The sequence below is a fragment of the Rhincodon typus genome, unplaced genomic scaffold (genome assembly GCF_021869965.1).
Source record: "Rhincodon typus isolate 14 unplaced genomic scaffold, sRhiTyp1.1 hic_rhity00002679, whole genome shotgun sequence".
Lineage (NCBI taxonomy): Eukaryota > Metazoa > Chordata > Chondrichthyes > Orectolobiformes > Rhincodontidae > Rhincodon > Rhincodon typus.
This window is the reverse complement of record NW_025968317.1, coordinates 1-24,706: the sequence shown is the minus strand read 5'-3', so window position 1 is coordinate 24,706 and position 24,706 is coordinate 1. Positions and strand designations below refer to the sequence as shown.

Genomic DNA, 24,706 nt, shown 5'->3' with positions numbered 1-24,706 from the left:
TGGTTCAAAGGGCCTCATGGTTTATACTGATGGAGAATTAACCACAATTTAGTTTTAACAAGAATTTTTTGTCTTAACAAGGTGTAATTTATTGCATGATAGCAACTAGCTACAAGTCACATTACTTTGTTAGTCAGCATTACTAGTACTAACCATGAAGAGACCTGTGCTTTTCAGTTTATGCTTCCTGAGACCCTAACATGTTCTACCTCATCCCTACACAAGCCAGTATTATATGAGCAAACCGGTGGAGCTCAAAGCAGTATCTGACATAACCCTTTGGGAAGATTACCTTATCCAACAGTGATCAGCTCTGTTAAATGTCAGCTGGGGTGGCTCAGGAGTCCTACAATGACATGACAGTTTCTATCCCATTTCTTGTAAAGGAAGATTAAGGGAAGAAAGAGAAGGATGGATTGAGGACATGAGTTCAAGAGGCTTTGCTTTGTAGTATGTTCACAGGTGACGTCACTGAATTGGGCCATTTGTGATTGAACGTTCAAGTTCACTTTTAGTCATAAGAAATATGTGAACGTTGCCTCTCTGCCAACATCTTCGAAATATCAGAACTCATTCATTTTTGATAGTGAGCTTACTGTGCTCCTGTTGGTGTTTGCTTTTGGTACATAAATAACAACTGAATAAAATTATTTTAGGATGTTTCTCAGAGCTATGATAAGTGTAAATGCAAATATATTTAAACATTCCAAAGAATTTCCTTATTTAATGAAAGCTTTGGCAGAATAGTTGTAATTTAAGAAAAAGTGCACAAGACTGTCATAATAAAAGTTTTGATCTGCTGTGATGGAATCTGTCCTGTAGCAAATGTGCAGGATGAAAAAGATCATTGCGATCCAACTGGCCTGTTCCAGATAAATGTTACCATTAGTCTTGAACTCCTTTGGATCAAAACCAAACTATTTCATTTAAATTTGAATGAATATTAAAATATTTCTTTTCTGCTGCTTTTCACAGATGGTTTAGACAGCTGAATGAGCATTTTCATGTGAGAGGCTGTTCATATGTTCTGTACAAACCACATGGAAAAAATAGAACAGCTGGAGAAACTGGTACTTAGAATGAATAATACATTAATCTATTAACAATTGCATGGACTTGTCTACATTTTAAACTGTCAAATATGCTTATGTGATGCAACATCTATGAAATAGCTTATATCCAAAACACACAAATCTATTTTTCATCACAAGGGATATTGACTTCACAAAACAAATATTTTATGCCTTTAATACCATGTATGTCTAAGGCTTTTTTTCTTTATTCATTCACGGGATGACGGCATCGCTGGCTAGGCAGCATTTGTTGCCCATCCCTAATTACCCAGAGGGCAGTTTAGAGTCCACCACATTTGTGGGTCTGGAGTAACAGGTAGACCAGACCAGGGTAAGGATGGTAGTTTCCTTCCCTAAAGGACATTAGTGAACCAGATGGTTTTTTTCTGACAATTGATTCATGGTCATCATTAGATTCTTAATTCTAGGTATTTTATTGAATTCAAATTCCACCATCACCCATGGTGGGATTCAAACCTGGGTCTCTGAACTAATAGTCCAGTGATAATACCACTAGGCCATTGTCTCCCTATAGTATGAGCATGATATTGATTGAAATACAGAGAACTAAGAAAAAGGAAACAATGAAGACACCTGTTACAATCTAAACTTGGTGTTGAGTCCAGAATGATGTCTCGTGTCCAGTGAGGTGTTGTTTCGCAAACTTTCCTGGAATATACAGGACAGCACATCCTGAGCAGTGAATACAATATATTAAATAGAAAGGAGTAAATGACAGTTTCATGTGGAAGGAATATTTGGAGCTTTGAACAGTATGAAGGGAGGAGGTAAAAGGGTAGGAGTGCATCTCCTGTGCTTGCTTGGAAAGGTGCTGTTGGAAGTGGAGAGTTGTTGAATGATTGAGGAGTGGACCAGGGTGTTGTAGAGAGAATGGTGAAATGCTGAAAGAGGGAAGAGAAAATGTGTTTGGTGATGGCATCACACTGGAAATGGGAAACAGAATGATCTGTTGAACCAGAGGCTGATGACAAAGGAAATCCTATCATGGTTCTGGGAGTATGGGAAGCCATTAGAGAAGGGTGTGAAATACAGATTGGATGTAGTTGAGAACCCTGTCCATCACATTATGGGTCATAAGATGCAAGAGCAGAAATAGGCCCTTCAGCCCATTCAATGAGATCATAGCTGAATTGATAACTTTTAACTCCACTTTCCTGGCTTTTCCCTTGACTCCCTTACCAGAACTCTGTCTCAATCTTGAGTATACTTATGTCCCACCCTTGACAGTCCTGCCATAGAATTGCTACTGAGAAGAAATTACTCCTCGACTCTCTCATCAATGTATAACTCCTTATATTCTTAGATAATGATGGACCGTATGAAGGTTGGAGAAAAGTAGACATTAGCAGCAGGTTGATTTTTAACAAAAATCCAGTCAAGCAAAGAGCAGGAAATTGCATTGTAACGGTAATCAGTGTAGCAGAAAAGAGCAGAGGAATGGAGAGGATCCAAACAGGACTGGAACAAATAATGTTCCAGGTATCCCAAAAAATGGCAGACACCAGTGGGTTCCAGCAGAAAAACCTTTTTTATTTAGAGGAAGTTGGCGAAGGTAAAAAGGTGGAGGAAATTAATGGTGGATAACAACTGAAGAAGCAGAGTCTTCGGACTCATAACGGTGGACAATAAGATGTAGAAAGATTAGATATTCATGGTGAAAAGGAGACAATTGGGGCCAGGAAACTGAAAATTGTTAGAAGCAACTGCACTGAAAATATCATTGATTATATATTAAACAAAACAAAACGAGGCGAACCTAGTTCAGCAAAGCAGGAAGAAACTGAAAGGATGTAGAGGCAGACTGTCCCAAAACTTATCAAAGAGCTTGGAGGCTATGGAGAGAGAATCTCCAGGATAGAGAGCACCAGTGATGGTCTTGGAAATGATGGTTTGATGTCCATTGGTGGGTTCAGGGAGAGGTAGGAGGAAGGGTGTTCCCATCCAACTGCTGCTAGATAAAGCTCAGTATACCAAACAACACCACCGTGGTCAAGGTTTGACAACAATATTAGAATTTGGTTTAAGGGAACGAGTTTAAAGTGAGTGAGGGGAGCAGATAAATTGAGATAGCTGATATCACAGCAGTAGTTTTCAGACAAAATTGGAGGAAGAATTCAGAAAACAGGCAAAACAGTCCACTGAGCAGAAGATGCTCAACTGAAGAACTAAACACATACGATGAAAGAAGAGTTCAACACTGCCAGGCTCAATTGAGATATGAATACTAGGGAATGAAGCTAATGTTTTTGCCGAGGACAGATTGTCCAGAGTGAGTGAGCAATATATTGTGTGTACATAGAAAGAGATGAGATTGAAATGAGGGATAGGATCAAATAAAGGGGAGTAAAGATCTTAAGGAGCCATAGTACTCATGAGCTGTTGAAGTTTGCAGCCTTTTAAAAGGGGAAAAGTTCTTTGTTGAAGTGCTGGATGAGGAAAGATGAAAGGAAAGCCTGAGCCATGACAGCCTTGAGACAGAGTTGGTGCTGCTGAAGAGAAGGTTCAGGGATGTGAAATAGGGTGGATACAGCAAGGAAAGCAGTTCAAGCAATGCAGAATTTCTTCGAGTTTCCCATTAGCATGGGTGGATCCAAAACATGGGAGGTGGAATTTTATTTAGAATCCATGTGGAATAAATTGGAGACAGCGACAGTGGTTGTGAAGGTAAGTTGAAGTAGATTCCTATAAAAGGAACAGAAGAAGGGAAATGAAAAGCATGCAAGTTAACAAGTTTAAAGAGACACAGAAATCCTACGGACAGATCAAATTTTTTTTCAAACCCCCTCATGTTGATTAGAACCTGCATCTCTTTCCTTATCTGAGTTTTTGAGGTAGTTAACTTCAAACATCAAATCTTTCTTTCTTCAGGACTTGAACACAAGGACTTGAGAAAAGAGATGCCAGTCTATAGCATGAGAATATTGGGCTATTTGGGCCATCCTTGGCACAGATATACAGGAAAGAGTTCCTAGTTAATCTTAGTTCTCAGGCCAGTGGATAGATATTGTTTGGGGTGTTGCCATGGGAATACAGCAGAATGGCAATGTTCATGATTCATTTCTTTTCATTGGGCAAAAAGAAATGTATGTACAATTCTTGCAACACACTGCATACAACACTAGATGGATTCTGCTATGTCACAACATTTATTAAATAATAGGAGTATGCTAAGAATTACACCAGAAACCAATTTGATTACTTATTGGGTTTTCAGTGGGTGAATTTGCGTGCTAGAAACTACATATTATGGCCTTGTTTTATTAAGGCCAAGGGAGTTTTGTACCTACATTGAATCTTTTTAATTGTTGGAGGCAGGGAAGGAAGGTGTCATGGAGATTGGTCAGCAAGTTGGCAATCAATCTCTGCATTTCCATGGCCTAGGTCTCAGGCCAGGCAGAAAGACTGTGCTTGACATTGACTATTCTACTGCATTTCCACAAACAATGGCCTGATCAATAGCATTCTTTCCTCATGCTGTGTAAATTTGTGTCCCTTTTTAAGTCTAATCTGGCATCCTGGTCCTGATGAGTGAGTGCAAGACGAAAATATTCAACTTCATCTTGTTTTTTTAGCACTGTTTCGGTTCCGTACTATCAAGCAGTTATATATTGCTGTCTCCACAGTATTTTCAGCATCTTGTTGTTTTTATTTTGCATTTCCAGCATTCACAGTATTTTGCTGTTGTAAAACTTACTTATACACACAAGTAAATTGAAAGCAGAACAGGCAATGCTAGTTATTCAGATTTGAACTGCCAGTCAGTAATTGCAAATTGTAGATAATTTAGTGCTATCATCTCCAGATACCTAGGGGCTGTTTTAGCACTACCTACATTTTTTTTTTTCCTCTCCTTCCCTCAGTATTGAGTTCTGCTGGGTAGAATTCCATAGGCACTGTTCTGTCTTACCTAACTGCGACTAATGACAATGTTGGGAATATTGCAGGCAAAACTCTATTGTTCTGTGCAAACATGAAGATGATTGCAGTCCCAATAATAATTTGTTGCTGGGTCAGGAGTGGGAACTCCAAAAGATTTTTGTTTATTTTTGCCTCTATTTCCCCAAACCAGCATACTTGGCAAAACTAGTGGCTTTTCTACTACTCCAGCTAATCTGACAACCATCATTTTGTCTTGATACTTTGGTCATGACAAATTGTTGGAACATAATGATAACAGCTTAATTTACTGCATGATGAATATAGGATCATGTAATATAGTTGGAGTCTTATTTATGATTATATTCCAGCTGAAGGGGCTTTAATGAAGCTAACTCAAGGACTGAAGGATGAGTCAATGGCTTTCATCTACCATTGCCAAAATCATTACTTCTGTCCTATTGGATTTGAGGCTACCCCTTTAAAGGCATCCAAAGCATTTCGGTGAGTAAGTATAATTGTACTGCTTCCCTTGGTAGCTTGATGATACTGTTGCTTAAATGTGGATTTAATTGATAGACTAATTGCAAGAAAATTTGAATTCTGTTTCATTTTAATTGTGAGAAATGAAACATTACAGAAGTTTCCAAAATAAAGTTAAATATTAGCTTTCTTTTTCCATGTGAACAATTAATTACAAGTTTGAAAAGTACAGATAAAAAATGGATGGGTTTTAAATATTAGGGAACCAATAGGTACATATTATGAAATGTAAGGTTTTAAATTAATGTACTAATCAAAAGGAAAATGGACAAATGTAAATTATTTATTTTGAGATTGTTATTACTAATAGTGTAGATACCTGTGATATGTGAAAGATTGTAAGCAATTATTTTACCTCCAAATTAAATTATGGATTCTACTTTGACAGCAATTTGTGGAGAATTCTATATTCTAATCATTCTTGTTTAAACTGTTTCCACACTCTCTTTTTGTTGTTTCAGATATCTGTAACTAATTGAAATAGACCATCACTATTTATCTTAACAAATTATTTATAACAGAAAATGAACCTATGATGCACCCTTTCCATTTTCATATTTTGTTATTAAATTAGATGACAGTACATTTGTATATCTAATTGCAAAGTGAGGAGGAGAATATTCAATTTCTAATTACGTACTGCAGGCATTTTGTTTTCCCTTTTGCTTACAGAGGGAAGCTCCCCCTTGATGAAATGGAGTTTTGGATTTTAATAGGTGAACCAAGTAAGAAACATCCAGCCATTCACTGCAAAAAGTAAGTTTAACATTTTAACATAATAGTAGGCAACATTTCAAGGTCTTCTGATGACAGTTGAGTGAAACTGAGTAGCTACACCAGAGACATCCACAATTGGTCACTGGTCTGCACTGAACCAGCTATCTCTGATGGTCTTTATCCAATCACTGTGTGCATAAACTACCACCAAAGGGTGACAGGATTGGTCAAACCTGAGGACAACTTTAGTAAAAGAGCCACGTTATATTTTGTCTGATCTCCAAAACAAAATGATCACGTGTATAACAGGGCTCCTGTAGAATCACTCCAACAAAGAGAAAGCTAACACAGAATATTAATAAGAAAGTGAGGGGCTGTTGGAGACAACCGAGCATTTTAAAGACAAATAAGGTACACATTGACATTATACATTCCTCAGTATTGGTAGACATTTCAATGAAGAAATCATTTTAAATTTAATTAAATCTAATTTCAACTATACATACTATATACTTGAAAGCAAAAATATTATTCAGACAATTTTGCACTTTTTCTTAAACTAGTGGCACCCTGAGACAATGTGCTGAGACTCTAGATGCTTTCCCATTATAACATAATGAACAAGAGCTAGGGTGTGTCATTTGGTTTTACCAGTCCTCTCCTCCATTCAGTAAGAGGAAAGTCTCTACTTCAACTCCACCTCCACGCACCATTCATATGAAGCTTAATTTTCTTAGTACAGGTACCTGAGAATCTGACCGAGTGCTCAACCACTGAGCAGCCACTATATTTTTGGGGTGGTGAATTCCAAATGTTCACAACTCTTTGCAGAAATTTCTCCTCCTTTGCCTTAAATGGCAGACACCTAAATCGGAGACAATAATCTCATGTTCTAGCGTCCAAGCATAATATTTCCTCAGTATTCATCCATTTTCGTCCTTTATTGTAGAACTCCCAGGAAAAGCCTCAGTTCTAATGCTTTTGGGTGTGCAGTGAATGAAATGAAGTTTGACTCCTGTTCCACATAGTTCATGTTTCATCTTCTACCTGGCTCCACTTTTGTACTTATGACCACAGAGGGAGATTCTTTTCTAGAAATGATGTTTCTAGAATTGATTTTATAGAACTTTGAGGCTATTTTGCCCCCACCTGATGATTGTCAGAGGCTAGGACCAAATATCCTTCTCACCACAAATTATTAAATTCCTCCCTTCATGAATGGTGCAGTCATTGGATCTATACTAATTTGCACCTGTGATCTGTTACTTGGGAAACAATGGATAATTGGCAGGTAATATTTAAGCATACATTTTTAGAAAAAGGGAGAGAGATTGCTTAGAAATCCAAGAAAATCACTTGTCATTTGAATATTCTGGTAAACCTGTCTTTTGCAGTACTGCTGGAGAAGATAGAGAATTCACCCACCCACCCCCTGCCCCAAATCAGTTGCAGTTAGTATTTACCTGTGTATCTCTGCATATCAGAAGGAACAAGAACACCTTGGAGGGAAATGTGTAAATATACAACCTCCTCTTAGTTCCTGTGCACCATTTAGGATAATATCCTTTATTTTATAGTATCTTCCCATGTTCTTTGTACCAAAGTGCACCACCTCACAATTCTCTGCACTGAATTTTATCTGCAACCTGTCTGCCCACTCACCAAGTTGTCATTGGTTTTGACGTTCTACACTTCACAATTGCAAACTTTCAAATTGTTTTCTTCACACCAAGATCTAGACCAAGGGTCCCAAAACTGACAGCTGAGGAACTGCACTAGAAACCTTACAGCCTGAAAAATACCCATCAACCATTATTCTATTTCCTATATAAAGCTGAGATATTATCAAAAGTAAATCTTGCTGGAATAAATAATACCGCACATATAATCCTGTGATAACTAGAATCAGTGAGCAAGAATTTATTGTCTTAATTAAAAACAGAATTGTTCTATCCATACTAAATTTTTTTGTGGCACTTTCAGTTATGTTGAGATAATTTGAAGTGTGATTAGTTTCATGCAGTTACTGCAATAATTATATCCTTTAATACAGTGACTTATTTCTAACTGCAGGTGGGCAGACATAGTAATAGATCTCAACACTCAGAATCCTGAGTACCTTGATATTCGAAATCCTGAAAAAGGTATACAATACAGAAAAACAAAAAAGGTAACAATGGAAGACTTTGGATTTTTTGGATGATATGTAATATAGTAAATAAATGTTTGATCTCAGTTTTGCACCTGTGCTGTGAATTATAGGAGTATTAACAAGTAACAAGCAACACAACAGGATGGACTCAGCAGGCAAGTGGTTGGCTCTGAAGGAAACTGGTGTCTCTGATCACTAGAATCATTGTTCAGAACAGCTGCTCACAAAAATGGGTCAGCCCTTGTCTTTATAAGGGTTTGATATGCTTTTTTTGAGTTAACTTTTTCTTTTTTAGTGTACCTAGAAATTGAGGGCTAACTATAACACCACCCTAAGTTCAAAGTGAATTTGTTGATTATAAAATGTTCCAAGGTTTCCATTAAGATGTACCTGAATATGCTGAATCAAATTTTAGATTTAGTTGACCCAGAATTTAGGGAAACCTGAGTCCTGCAGTCAATGCCAGACTTCTGAGCAAGAACATAGACTATGCAAAATAAAATTCACCAAATATTTGCTTGAAAGCAACCTGACCTGGTTATTTGCACAATGTAAGGCATGGGATAATTTAAGTCTGTATGTTTGACAATTATATTTGGAATTTAGTCTAATAGTCTAAACCTGCCATACAAATTTAGCATTTTTTCAAGGATACCTTTCTATCCCCTCAAACGTTGAGGTTTCCTTTTTGTCTATTGTCTATTCATGTGCCAACTAAATGATAGTCACTGCCCTGTGCTGCAAGGATGTGCACAAGAATGGCCCATCTGGAATAGAGATATCCAGTTCTAAATGACTATATGTGGTCAAATTCCATGCAAATGTGTTAATAATCACTATAATACAGAGGAAGAAATTATTAAGCACAGCTTGATACAAAACAATAATTTCATTAATTTGAGTAATCTTTGCCCTGTTTCATGTTTTTCCCAAACAGAAGAACACCTATGTGATATAAAACAAGTTTTGGTGGGAAAATTGTCAAGTTTGAAACACTAAATCTGAGATTTTATACTTGATTATCAATAATGGAACAAGCACTCCATGCACCTTTTTCTCCCCCCCAACCCTAGCAAAAATTTTAAGTTTTCAAGAAACATCAGAAGGCCCCCACTGGCATTTCCTCCTTTTCAGGACATGTTTGTGCAGCATATTAGTAACTGACAAAATTCATTTGCTGAGCATTTGGAAACTGAATACTGTAGACTTAAACTGTTGGATTAATTTGTTGGAATTAACATTAATCACAGTGCTGGGTGAAAACTACATAATGATCATAATTGTACATGAGTCATAGTGATGGATAGTTCTAAATATTTGACTGTTGCTTTTATAAACAGAGGCATTGACTGCCAAGTCCTCTCATCTAAAATTTGTTGTTGCTTGGACTTCTAAAGATTTAACATAACTCACTTGATTGCTCATGAATTATGGCTGTCGCAAGCTAAGCTAGCATTTACTGTCCATTCCCAACTTCTACTCCAAAGAAAAATTTAGATGCATTAAATCTTTATAAATCACTGGCTCAACGCTAAATGGGGCATCGTGGCCAATTCTGAGCACCAAACTTCAGGGAAGAGGTCAAGCTTTGGAGAATCTGCAGAGGAGATTTACTAGAATGGTACCAAACCTGAAAGACATCAGTTATACAGAAAGACTGATGAATCTAGGATTATTCCTGAAGCAAAAAAGAGTTAAACGGCAATATGATACAAGGTCTTCAAATTGTTGAAACATTTGATAGACTAAGAAAGAAGTTGTTTTCAGTAACCAGAGGATGCCGATTCTAGATAATTAGTAAAAGTACCAGAAGCAACATCTCATGATTTGAACTGCACTATCTGAAATTGAAGGGGAAGCAGATTCAATAATTTTCAAAAGCAAAGTGATTTAATACTTTAAAGGAAAAAAAAATACTAGTGGAAAAGAGCAGAGGAGTGCGACTAATTGCAAAGCTGTTTCATAAAAGTTGGTACTGGTCTGATGGGCTGAATAGCTGCCTTCTGTTATGTATCATTTTATGATCTTTGCCTTAATAATGATTTGACGTGATCTCTAACTAGGTCGGTGGAAACTTGCATTGCATAATAACGTTCCAAAAACTGAACTGGCAAAAATTAAGCACATGGATGATGAGCATTGGAAATTTCAGGTGCGAAACACGTTCAAAGGTATCAGACTGCAAGTCCAGTAATTCTGCCCTCGGTTTGGAAAGAGTTTTAAATGATCATCATGAATCCATGAATGATAGTGATGGTTTTCAGCAAGCATCTGAATGGAAGCAGGTTGCAGTTCCATACGATTACAGAGATGGTGGATCTCCTGAAAGTGACACTGAAGTGGAAAGTATTGAATGATTTTAGTGTATAGTTGAGTGTACTTAACACATGAATAGGTGGGACACCAAATGACTTGGGCATGTTTTTGATTCAGATTTAGGTAGATACAAGTATAAAGTGTGGTCTACAAAAAATTGAGAAAAAAATGATCAGTCTTACAGCGACGTATGCAGTGTTTTTCCAGTGATGGTAAAAGGTGTTTCAAAAAGTCAATTTGAAAACCTGTTTTAATTGTGTAATAAATAATTCATAGGCCAGACTGTATGCAGTACTGTGTAAATGTAGGGATTAATTAGTGTAAGCACATTGAGGTATTATTAAAAACAAGTCCTGTTTTTATTTTCCATTTTTCAATAGCATTTTTTTTTTTTTTTTTTAAAAAGAGAATGAGTTCCAGAAACCATTATAGAGATAAACAGAAGTATCTCTTTTTTTGGAGATGGTTTTAAAAATTAATAAACTACTCTTCTGATTGATTCAAGTTGTGGATTGATGTCTGTGCAAAACACAAATCTAATTGGTCACACAAAATATAGTGGCATGGAGACACTTTGTATTGAATGGTGCTCAAAGTAAAGGGACAAAATATTGTTTATATTGGCCATTTAAATAGTAATAAGATTTTAAAGAAAAAGTTTGTCAAAGACTGCAGAACAAAATCCTTTTGTATGTTTTACACTCAACAGTACAATATCTGAGAGTTACCTTGTTCTGCCTCCAGCACTGAACAATGACAAATAATTTTTATAATTATCACAGGACGATAATAGACAAAAGAACCTTCAGTACTGATCGTGGCATTGCTAAAGTAAGATGTAAGCTTACATTATGCTCCAGTTCTGTAGTGGATTCAGTGGATCATAAATGTGCAACAAATAGGGCATTTGGCCCACTCTATGAATATCTTCTGACTCAAGTGCAGTGTTACAGTGATTACCTAACAAAGGGAAAGCAGAAACTTTTCTAATATGGCTCAATTGTGCATTGCATCAGTTGGACATTCTATCAACATGATATCCTTGTATTGCTGTGCGGTAGGGCAGAGGTTTCCTGAGGAGGATGGCTTCCTTTTCGTTAATCTACATAGTGCTTTCAGAGATCACTCTGTAACTTACCTGGGTAGAGTGTTGATGTTCTCTCTCCAATGTTTTGTGTAGGTATTTCAATGGCACTGACTGCTGCTGCAGCACACTTGCACTTAAATAAGTTAATGTCTGGTCCTGCAAGTCAAGACCTCCAAGAAGAAAAAAAATCAATATCTTGCAAAAGAGAATCCATTAAGGCTTATGCCTGGGATGATTGGACAATATAATCTTTTTATTACAGACAATTGCTTGATCTTGCACTTTGGAGCCAAAATTAGGGTGAGATTGGTAGACCCAAGGGTTAACATCATTCAACACGTCTGAGTAATGCAAGGCTGGAATAAATTGAAATGTTATTGTCAAATCAGTTTTATTGAAATCTCCAGAAGATTCATTAAATTTTTACAGTGCTCTGCCCGTTGCAACACAGAGAACCATCAAAAACCCAAAAGAGTTGGGAGGCCCGACCCTATCTCAAAATGTCAGTTCTTTTGGAAAGAAAGAAAATCATTTGGACAAAGTAACTGTCAGAATGAAGACCTATGAGGAATTAGTTATCAAATTAGGATTACATAAAATATTAGATCCCTGGTCCACTCTTCCTTCACTCCCAACATGCCCCAAGGTACCTTCCCCTGCAATCACTGAAGATGTAACACTTGCCCATTTACCTCCTCCCTCTGCAGTATCCAAGGGGCTAAACAGATCTTCCAGGTGAAGCAGTGCTTTACCTGCACTTCCCACAATCTAGTGTACTGCATTCGCTGCTCACAATGTGGTCTCCCCTACACTGGGGAAACAAAGCATCGACAAAATGACTGCTTTGTAGAACACCTACATTCTGCTCGCAAAAAAGACCTTGAGCTTCCATATGCCTGCCACTTCAACACAACACCCTGTTCCCTGGTCAAAACCTCTGTTTCAGGCTTGCTGCAGTGCTCCAGTGAAGCTCAGCATAAACTGGAAGAACAACACATGATTTTCCACTTGGGGACCCTGCAGCCTTCTGAGCTCAATAACAAATTCAATAACTTAAGGGCTTGAACTCTTCTATGTCCCAGCCACCACCCTCACACACAGTTATCTCAGTCTGCTTTACACACAACCCATTGTTAGCCAATAACAGTCTCCATTAACTGCTAGTCACCCTCCTAGCTAGATTGTTATCCATTCCTTTGTCTGTCCCTGTTCTTCTCTCTCTTTTTGGGCTCTATCCCCAACTATTGTTTACTCCTTACCCCCTTCCCCCACCCTATTTTCTGCATTTTCATCAACATTTTCCTAGCCAGTTCTTATGAAGAGTCACCAGACTTGAAATGTTAACTCTGACTTCTTTTCACTGATGCTGCCAGACCTGCTGAATTTTTCCAGCAATTTTTGTGATATCAAATACTTTAATGGAACAGCTGAACCAATCTTATACACTACTTCCAGAAATGCCAAGGCAGGAAGACAAATAAGCTTGGTACTGTGAAGGGTGAATTTATGACAAAAAAAAAGGGAGAAATACTTATTTTCATCGGAACAGTCTGCTAGAAGGGATGACTGAAGCTGCAACACTGGGAGTAATGTGAGACATCATTAACTGCTACAATGGTAAAATTCCAATAGCGATATTGTGGAAATATGACATTAAATATGCCTCCTCAAATCAAATCCACGATAACATCTTCCCCCATGTATCAATTCTTTGAACGATCTGAGCTGAGACGTTGTGCTATGAGTGGAACAGCAACTGACGCTGGCCCTGAAAATTCTTAAAAGTGATGATGGCACCAGATTTTAAAATTCATTCACAGGATGTGGGTAGTGCTGGCTTGGCCAATATTTGTTGGCTATCATTAATGGATTTGAGAGTCAACCACGTTGCTGTGGGTCATGCGTCATATGTAGTCCAGACCAGGTAAGGATGCAGTTTTCTTCCCTAAAAGACATTAGTGAGCCAGATGGGTTTTTTTTTGACCGAGTCCCTACAGTGTGCAAACAGGCTATCCAGCCCAACAAATCCAAACCGACCCCCACCCAGTATTTCCCACAGCTAACACATCTAACCTACACGTCCCTGGCCACTATGAGTAATTTAGCACGGCCAACCCACCTAACTTGCACATCTTTGGACTGTGGGAGGAAAACCACGCAGACACAGGGAGAACGTACAAATTCCACACAGACAGTCGCTCAAGAGTGGAATCAAACCTAGGTCCCTAGCGCTGTGAGGCAGCAGTGCTAACCACTGAGCCACCATGCCGCCCAAAAGTTTTTATTAATTTAATTTCTATCTATTTTCTATTAAATTCTACCAGTTGGCCAGGTGAGATTTGAACCTGTGTCCACAGATCATTAGCCCCTTGATTAGTAGTTCAGTACCATTACCATTAGGCCACCATATTCCTCAATCAACCATGGTTTTCCTGGTCATCATTAGTCTTAATTCCAAATTGTTATTGAATTCAAATTCCACCATTTGCCAATGCCAGAATTAAACCTGGATCCCCAGAACATTACGTGGGTCTCTGGATTAATAGGAAAGCAATAATACCACAAACCAGTCAAGGTGGAGGTGACAGGTCAGGAAGTTACATGAAGTTGCTAGTTTTTAAACAGGTTTCTATTACTTAAAATTGACACCTCACTCATTCTAAAATCATGATAAGTCTTCCTGCAACAATTCAATTTATCATGAAATACTAATTGAATTGTTCCATGGAACTACTGATGCTGAAATATGTTAAGAAAATGAGTGTGAAGCTAGCTTTTTCAGTAATATTATTGCCATACTGAAGAAGCCTATCTGCTGATCAAACGCTATTTACAAAGTCTGGAAAGTCATCTTTTGAGACATTCCAAATGAAGACTTTTGGAAGATCAAAGTATGCCTTCATTCATTTGAAGGTTAGATTAAAGTTGAACAGTAGGCCATAAGAATTTTGTAAACTCAAGAAACCAATCTATTGAATACTTACTACAAATACCATTAGCTCGATAAATAACTCAGAAAACTGCAATAACTGTAAGGTGATAGCAATAGAATTCCATAGCATTCATATTGTTCTTGCCAATATTCGAAGCTCAATCATGTGACAAATTCAGTGTTAGGGTACGTCGTAGCTCTGCGATATCAGCTGGAGTAGTTCTGCAACAGCCACCTATAACAGATCGGTATTTTTAATAATACTGAAGGATTGATCTAACTTCATAACCTATGAATAAAGCTCAGCTGTCCAATTCTTCAAGAAACATCCAGCTTAATTATATACCTATTTAGTCACCAATAGATGTGCTAGATGTTACAAATAGTTATGTTTAGGATAATGATTGTCAAGCGCTGTACAGCACTTGAAACAGACTGAAAATAACAGCTAAGGCAATTCATATTAGAGCAAAGAGTTCCTGTTTAAAACTTCCTCCTTCTACACAAGGAATACCTATTGCAGTTCATCAACAAGTTTAGGTCTTAGGTCTTAGCGAAAATTTGTAGCTTGGGTTGTAGATGCAGTTGTTCGTTAGCTCACCAAGCCAGTTGTTCTGTGGTGTGCAGACCACAGTTACCTTTCCAGGCAACATCATCAGTGTCACCTCTGATCGAAGCATTGATGTTCTGATTACTGCTGGATTTATATGATCGTCTGGTGCGATGGTCTTGTCGCTTCCGATTCTGTTGTTCTAACAGCATCTGTATACAGGGTCTATTTCTAGGTGCATGTTAATGGAGTCCCGTGTTGAGAACCAGGCTTCCAGAAATTCCCTTGCATATCTGTTGTTTGCTTATTACAGTATGGTCATTTTGTCCCAGTCGAACTGATGGCCCTCATCGTCCGTGTGTATTGAGACAAGTGAATATTGGTTGTGTCTTTTTACTGCCAGCTGGTGTTCATGTATCCTGGTCGTCAGTTTCCTCTCTGTTTGTTTAATGTAATGTTTATTGCACTCACTGCATGGGATTCTGTATATCACGTTGGTCTTGTTTACTGTCGGTATGGGGTCTTTAGTCTTTGTAAACATTTGATGCAGGTTAGTGTGCAATCATGATCTTATGCAGCCTTAGGAGTCTGGTAGTTATTTCTGATATATTTTTGATGTAGGGTAGCGTTGCTATTGTCTCTGTTGTATCGTGTCCTCTGACTGTCGTTTGTTTTGTAGGCATCTGTGGACTAAACTTCTTGGGTATCAGTTGTCGGTGAAAACTTTGTGTAGGTGTTCCTCCGCCATTCTCCGGAGTTCTGGGGTGTTGCAATGTGATGCAGGTCTGTTTGTGTATGGTGGGCTGGTTGCTATTGAAGTTAAGGATCTGGTCTGTGTGCGTGGCCTTCCTGTACACTTGGGTCCGGAATTCGCCGTTAGTCATTTTGTCTACCATTATGTCTAAGAACGGGAGCTGTTTGTTGTTTTCTTCCTCTCCATGGAAGAGGAACACCTACACAAAGTTTTCACCAACAACAGATACCCAAGGAGTTTCGTCTGCAGATGCCTACAAAACAAACAAGTTGGAGGACATGGTACAACAGAAAACACTAGCAACGCTGCCCTACGTCAAAAATATATCAGCAATGACTACCAGATTCCTGAGACCGCTTGATTGCACACAAACCTACAGCAACACTGTGCCAAATGTTAATCAAAGACTAAAGACCCCATACCGACAGTAAACAAGACCAACGTTATATATAGAATACCATGCAGTGAGTGCAATAAACATTACATTGGACAAACAGGGAAGAAACTGACGACCAGGATACACAAACATCAGCTGGCAGTAAAAAGACACGACCAATATTCACTTGTCTCAATACACACAGACAACGAGGGCCATCAATTCGACAGGGACCATACTGGGACCAGCGAACACCAGACATGCAAGGGAATTTCTGGAAGCCTTGTGCTCAACACGGGACTCCATTAATAAACACATAGAAATAGACCCTGGATACAGACCACCGCTAAAACAGAACCAGAAGCGACAAGACCATCGCACTACAGGATCATATAAATTCAGAAGTAAGCAGAACACCAATTGCTTCAATTAGAGGTCGCACTGATGATGTTGCCTAGAAGGGTAATGAAAGACTTGCACACCACAGAACAACCAGTCCGGCGAGCTAACAAACAACTGCAAGTATATGTGTTCTCCAGTGTTATTTTATTAGGATTAGTAATTAATCCTCTTGTCTCTGAATTTTATGATTGCAGTCAAAGCAATGATAGGACTATTGGAGCTATTTGTAGCATCCCTATGTTCAGGAAGCAGAAATTGCTCAGAGTGCCCACACTTCCAGTGGTCTCCATTGCCTCACTGAAAAGTGACAAACTGAACAATCTGAGACTTTATTGCTAGAGAAACTCAGCAGGTCTGGCAGCATCTTTGGAGACAGAAACAAAGTTAACGCTGAGTCCAATATAAAACCTTTCCAATGGGGTTCCATGGAGAAGAGTCATATTTGACACAGAAAGTTAACTCAGTTTCTCTCTCCTTGGATGCAGCCAAATCTTCTGCGTATCTCCAGCGTTTAGTTTGTATTTATTCGTTTTGTTACTGTCTGTTTGAACATAGCCATACAAACTCAAGTTTCTAAAAACTTACCAATCCATTTAGCACCAAGTTCTTTCCATTCCAATGCAAACTTTGCAAGTTGGTTATTGACTGATTTTCTCCACCAGCTGGGAAAATAAATTTATTGGAAACACAACATGAAGAAATCTATAGCCTAGGCATTATACAGCGCACAGAGAAAACAGTAGAAAGTGTTCTTCTGTTTTAGTTTCATAGCAGACCATTTATCTAAACCACTGTCTCCTAACTGTAAAGTCATTTGAAAATAATTCTGGAAAGCGTCTTATAAAACAGAATCAATATTATATCCTAATTAATCATAACTATAAGTGAGATCAAAAGCAATAGTGCCATATAGAAGTAAATTCCTACAAATTCTCTGTCCATTTCATCCCAAATTAATTGTTGTAACATATTTAAATTTGGGTTGATTTAAATATTTACTGAGGTTCAATGATGTCAATTACACTCCTCTAGATTATCTGATTGCCTGTGTCTTGCAGAATTGGCTTTCACTGTTTTACACCTATTGGGGGGGACATTGACTCCTTTCCCACGTTTTAGTCAGGATCTCTGTAGCAAGTGCTCATATTCTCGAAAGTGAACCAAGTTAACACAAGTCAAGACACCAACTGGACTACTCGCAAGCTTTTCATTCACAGTGAATAGAAGAACATGAAGTGAAATGAAAGTGAATTGTTTCATCAGTTCAAGTTCTGTTCCCGCACATTTCTTGCTGTGATCCAAGAATGATCACATTTACCCACCTTTACTTTATCATTGAAAATTCAGCTAGCGTTCTTAATCATTCATGGCTGATTATACTTGCAATTGAACATCAATTTCCATAATTGTAATTGATCTTTGCAATATTTGAAAGGTTACTTTGATTGGGAAACTGAAGGTTGAGAATCTGCATAGCACTTAAATCAAAAGTCTAACTTGAAGCTAAAAGTTTTGAACAAATATGAATTAACATTTCTCACCATGTAATGTAAATAAACAGGTCTAACTTGTTGAAGGAGACTTAGGACTATTAAAAGATTTCCTAGTTTTAAAAACAAACGCTGTTTATACAAAATGTTTCTACAGTTGTTGGAATAAATTACGCACCGCGTATTAGAATCCCATGTTTCGCCACTGTTGGGATATACAATCCATCCTATTTCTGGTCCCCTGGCTTTATTGGCACTAATAAGGAGTGGACTAATTATATCAGGAGAGCAGCAGTTTAATCCGACAGACACCAACTGATCAGATTTAATTGCAAACTTCACTGCATCTTCGAAGTTCTCTCCATGGGAAATACATTTCCCATCCTGAAATATAGATTGAAATAAAGATTAGAAAACTAAGGTAAAAATTACACTGCAGATCCATATTCAGTCCCAGTAATTCTAAGAATAAAACTGCAATGTGTGTGTGAAATAATGAGATTAAAGGAGGTATTTTAACTATAGATAGTTGCTAGCCTGTTGACAATTGCACTGTTTATCTTCCACACGTGTCTTGCCACTGTTACCATCATCTCCATGCTGCTTAGATTCCTGCAGGGCGATCTGATGAAGGGTCTAGGCCCGAAACATCAGCCTTTCTGCTCCTATGATGCTGCTTGGCCTACTGTGTTCATCCAGCTCTGCACCTTGTTGTCTCAGGAAATATGGGGCTGAATTTAAGCTCACATGCCAGTGGTTTTAAAAATAAAGTCCCCACTCAGTTACCTCAGTGTCTGCGCCAATGACGATGTCCAATGGGGACAGTCTGATGTCCCAGCAATAACCTGCACTCCTGCAAGGTGCTCCTGCAACCACAGAGCAGCCAGACACCCAATTAACTAGCAGTTTGCAGAGCCAGTACTACTTGATCCTGAGGGGTGGTATCCTAGCTTCAGCTATTAGCGGAAAACTGACTGTTAAATGACAGTGGAGAGCTGATCACCCCCAGGCCAAACTCAACACCAACATCTTGGGGGAGGGTTGGGGAGTGAGGGCAGAAGGTTGGAAATCTAGTTGATGGTTATTGATTGAGAACTATTTTGACTCTGCTCCTTCATCGGGTGGAGAGAATTAAAATTCCCCTTGGAGTCCTTTCTTTGGCTGATCTCAGAGAGTGGTATTTTCTAAAAGTTTACAAGTCTTAGACTGGCTTTCAAACGCATCATTGTGGAAAGTGCTTTTCTGTAGGAGTTGTTCAAAAGAAACCCAATTTGCCTTGGTTTGATATAATGACAAAGAAGTCTTCAGTTGTATCTGTTCTATTCTTTCTTTACAAGAGATGCAATGTTACAACAGAAACTTTTAATTTTACTGTGTAAAATAAGCTTTGTTAAATAATATCCCAATGGCATTTAGTATTCCAAGAAAATTCATAACCAGGAAAAGCATTAAATACTTAATTTCAATCCCAAGATACAACTTTTCTAATTATAAACCTCACAAGGGATGTTAAAGAGAGCCATTCAGCTAATCTACTTTATTCTTCACTCATTCTCTCACCCCTGGCTCACAAGCCCTGGGTTTGAATTTTGAATGTCCAAGCTGTTTGCCTAACTGCTGACCTACAGACGGTCACAGATGTAACTTTTATGTGAAGAAATACTCTGCAACATAATTTCTGAACTTAAATTTTACTAGTTTGTAACAGTCAGCTGGATATTACATGCCCTTGCTAAGGTTGAGGAAGTGGGGGGGGTGGTGAGGGTTGGTGCTGCTTTGTTAAAAACGCAAATAACCCACTTTAACAGGAGCTGGCTGCCTCTTTTTTCCTTTCACTCTTAACATAGCGAGGGGCATAGGGGAGGTGTAGTATTTCTGGAGGGTTCCTTTTCCCATTGAAGGCACACCAAGAAGGTAGTACATCAACTTGCTATCAACATAAATGATACAATCCAAGCTCCCTTGCCTCTTCCATATGGTAGGCAAACCTTCCTGCCCAATAATCCCTTGACTTACCTCACTCCAGGATCCATGGCTGTTTTACTTGTGGGTGTGCCTACAATCAAGGCAGCATCCATTACAGAACTTTTGTCCAATATACCAAATTGTTTGGGTTCAGACCATTTAGAACTACACAGCAGAAATCGATCCACTGTAACTCAAAGCTACAAAAACTGTTCTCGAGACCAGGTCATCTGTATAACCAAGACTGGCCTTCAGTGGTGCTTATGCTAATCTGTGTGCTAGAAAATGAGCTAATTATTTAACTCTCCAGTCACTCATTCCAAGGTGTCGCCAGGACATTCAAAGGCAAACACGTTTTGTGCAGAGGTCATAGTAATTAGAATTCAAGAGAAAGCCCAGAAGCCCCACCCACACGTATTTGGAGAGAAATAAAATATTTTCTATGGCTCATAAACCAATGTATATGGCAGAGAAGCAACAGAATCATATTCTGTCACAAATTTCCGAGTCCTGCTTCCCTGGCAAAAATCAAGCTTTCCATCTTTTCCAACCTCAGGAATTTCAGGGCCCAAAACCTTTTACCATATTCACCTTTAGCATATATAGCTCAGAATGGTAACCCTATTGAATTGGCAGTTTAGCTCAGAATTCAATTTGCTTTGTTAATTTTACAATAGCCAGACACGGTCAGCATTCAGTCTACAACGGCTCCCAGATTCCTTTACCATCTTTTGCACCGTTTAGTTTGACATCACTCATAAGCCCAATCAGACCCGTTTGTTAAAGCCTACATAGTATTTTAGAATTCAATAATAAAGCTAACTTTCATTAATAATTCAAACTTATACCTAAGCACCTTGACAGAAAATGACAGCCAAGCTTTAGCATTAGGAAATTCCTTAAGAAGTTCCACCAGAGCTTCTCCTTCTTTCTGACTGGGAATTGTTTCCATTGCAATGAGATCCACTCCTGCAGTTATCAAAGACTGCATCTGAGGTCGATGCCAAGTTTTTAATTCCTGCAACAACCAACAAAAGATTATGTAGCATTTTAAAATTATTTCATAAATGATCCATGTGAATACTAAACAAATGTGAAATCTGAAAATTATATACAATTTTAACTGATATTCACTTCTTAGAAGATATTTTGTCTTACACCACCATACAAATAGTCTATACTTTTCTAAGGAAGTAAAATCAGAAAAAAGTCTTGACTAGATTTCCATTTTTCACAGCTGATGACCTAAACATTTACCTTTGCAGAACTCTAAGTTTTATTAATGTTTTAGGAAAGAAAATTATGTATTTTTAACATCATAATAATAGTCCAGTCTCCCAAATTTTTTAAAGGACAACAAATACAATGAATTGATCCTTTAAGGAAAGAAAGAGACTATTTACATAAGTAGCAGTTTTCACAGGCAACTGTAAAATCCGATCAGACTGAGGCCCCGCCGGCGGCCGGCATCCCGGGGAATCTGCGCCTGTGTCGGGCCGGCACCCTAGGCCCCGCCTCTTGCGGGGTCTACGCCTGCACTGGACCGTCACTGAAAGTTGCCACCCAGGTTGATAGCATTGTTAAGAAGGCATACGGTATGTTAGGTTTTATTGGTAGAGGGATTGAGTTTCGGAGCCATGAGGTCATGTTGCAGCTGTACAAAACTCTGGTGCGGCCGCACTTGGAGTATTGTGTACAGTTCTGGTCACCGCATCATAGGAAGGATGTGGAAACATTGGAAAGGGTGCAAAGGAGATTTACCAGGATGTTGCCTGGTATGGAGGGAAGGTCTTATGAGGAAAGGCTGAGGGTCTTGAGGCTGTTTTCGTTAGAGAGAAGAAGGTTAAGAGGTGACTTGATAGAGACATACAAGATGATCAGAGGATTAGATAGGGTGGACAGTGGGAGCCTTTTTCCTCGGATGGTGATGGCTAGCACGAGGGGACATAGCTTTAAATTGAGGGGTGATAGATATAGGACAGATGTCAGAGGTAGGTTCTTTACTCAGAGAGTAGTAAGGGCGTGGAATGCCCTGCCTGCAAAAATAGTAGACTCGCCCACTTTAAGGGCATTTAAATGGTCATTGGATAAACATATGGATGATAATGGAATAGTTTAGGTTAGATGGGCTTCAGATTGGTTTCACAGGTCGGCGCAACATCGAGGGCCGAAGGGCCTGTACTGCGCTGTAATGTTCTATGTTCTATGTTCATTGCTGCAAAATGAAGCAACTTAAGAATTCCTATCTAGCTTTGTTTCACCAGGTAATGACTTGATACATCTATGAAAAACATTCGATAGGCAGGAGGAGGCCATGTGCAAAAGGCACAATTGTCAAGATCACAAGGGAAATCATTGTTGCAGCTCTGATTAAGGCTATAAATGCGTAACATTAAACTGCAATTGTCCTTTGGTACAGAGATGTTGTAAAATTCATTTAGTGATTCACCGAATCCAAGATGGTGTCTGCAACAGTCAAACTGTTACTGTCGCCAAGCTATTTTGCATTAATCACAGTCATGAAAACACATCTGTAAAATGGCTTTTAGCTCTTAATGCTATCTGGGAGTTAAGAAAATAGCATTGTTTGTTTCGTGGCACAGCGTCGCAGGTGCTATCCCACTGTGAAAGTGCATTGTAGTCCTAGAATCCCCACAGTGCAGAAAGAGGCTACTTGGCCCATCGAGTCTGCTCTGACCATCAGAAGAGCATCCCAGCTCCCCACCACTCCCCGTAACCCCGCTTTTCCCCTGACTAACCCACCTAGCTACACAACCCTGGGCACTACAAGGCAATTAAGCATGGTCAATCCACCTAACCTGTATGGCTTGGACTGTGGGAGGAAACCAACGCAGACACAGGGAGAACATGCAGACTCCACACAGACAGTTACTCAAGGCTGAAATTGAACCTAAGTCCCCATCATTGTGAGGTACCATTAATATTAAATTAATGCCTGAATTAGTTGACTCAGTTAACTTTACAATCTTTGAAATTAAACACTATTTTTGAAAATCGCACAGAATTATTAGGTCTAATAGCAAGTTGCATTGACAAAGCACATTTAATGTAGTAAAAATATCTCAAGGCATTTCTGAGAAAATTGAACTCAAGCCACCAAAAGACAATTTAGAAGGGATTGTCATAAACTTGATCAAAGACTTGGGTTTAAAAGCACCTTAAAGGAGGAGAGAGACGAAGAGAGATTTGAGAAGAAATTAATGAGCTTTAGGGCCTAAGCAAAGACATAGGATACACAAGAAGTCAGAAATTGAGGGGCATCTCTCAGGATCAGATACAACACCAAGCTTGTGAACTATCTGCTTTAGCCTTAGACAGCTGCCGGGGATAGTAATGTTTCTTTGTTATTAATACCTGGAGAGTATTTTAGGAATGGTGGAAACAATTTTGGCAAATGTCTCTGTTTCAGGTCTTGATCGAACAAAGCTGATAAATCTTGCCTATTTTCTGGGCAGTGACTACACTGAAGGAATCCCTGGTGTGGGTTACGTAACAGCAATGGAGCTCCTGAATGAATTCCTTGGACCTGGACTGGAACCTCTTATTCATATTCGGTAGGATAAAATGTGCTTATGATTCATCACAGTTCCTGTCCTGTTGACTTTTTCTGGGCTGCACTCTAGGGATGGAATGTGAATATGATCAGGCCATTTGGCCCTTTCAGTTCATTCCCTCCATTGTCCACATAACCCTTACCTTACCATGAGATATTTTTAATCGCATGCAGAAAGTGAATAACAAACTCTAAGCTCTGTGAAATTTGTTTTTGAGCTCTTTAGCTTACAGAATTCCAGTTTACCAGGCCAACATGGCAACCTACTTTATTGCAACTGTTCAGGGCTGAATATACAGACAACATCCCATAGTCATGTGGCATTTGATCATCTATATTTATATTTGCCACTATAACCTACAGGTTTCAGCACGTATAAAATGGAATAGTATGATACCATCTGAAAAACTGTTTGTGCTATGTGTTAGATATAAATAACTTTATGATCTTGATTATCAGAAGTTTGCATGAGTTTTTCCAAAATATTGCTCACAAACTAATGGCTATGGAAAATGCCACAACATTGTTCCTGAGTCTTCAGCCCTCATGACAAATGGCACTGTACAGCTACAGTTTTTCAGTTGTAATACTTAGGACAGCTTTCATTAAATCTGAGGAAGGGTCACTCGACCCAAGATGTTAACAGATGATGCCAGACCTGCTGAGCTTTTCCTGCAATCTTTGTTTTTGTTTCTGATTTCCAGCACCCACATTTCTTTGTTTTCATTAAATCCAGTTTGTTTCAGATATGAATTCAGTAGCATGAATGATTAGCTTTAACACTTCATAGGTGCAGAGAAATTCTTACAATTAATTGTCATCTACAGTACAGAAATGAGTTAGAACTTGCATATCTTACATTGATTTTAATATTTAGA

The 24,706-nt window shown here is 38.6% G+C and overlaps 2 protein-coding genes across 2 annotated transcripts; one reads left to right on the top strand and one right to left on the bottom strand.

Annotated features, from left to right (window-relative positions):
* Window positions 1–944: 944 nt before the first annotated feature.
* Window positions 945–11,202, top strand: LOC109912807 (basic immunoglobulin-like variable motif-containing protein). The gene is made up of 5 exons (XM_048593330.1): window positions 945–1,070; window positions 5,342–5,474; window positions 6,186–6,269; window positions 8,304–8,400; window positions 10,446–11,202. Exons 2-5 carry the CDS (start codon window positions 5,356–5,358, stop codon window positions 10,737–10,739), a joined length of 594 nt encoding a protein of 197 aa, XP_048449287.1. The 5' UTR covers window positions 945–1,070; window positions 5,342–5,355; the 3' UTR covers window positions 10,740–11,202.
* Window positions 11,203–12,159: 957 nt separating this feature from the next.
* LOC109912808 (homocysteine S-methyltransferase 1-like) lies at window positions 12,160–21,337 on the bottom strand (the record flags this gene model as incomplete). The annotated part of the gene is made up of 4 exons (XM_048593329.1): window positions 12,160–14,952; window positions 17,385–17,461; window positions 18,468–18,673; window positions 21,111–21,337. Coding segments are annotated over 4 exons (587 nt in total), but the record flags the coding sequence as incomplete, so codon positions are not given.
* Window positions 21,338–24,706: the final 3,369 nt, after the last annotated feature.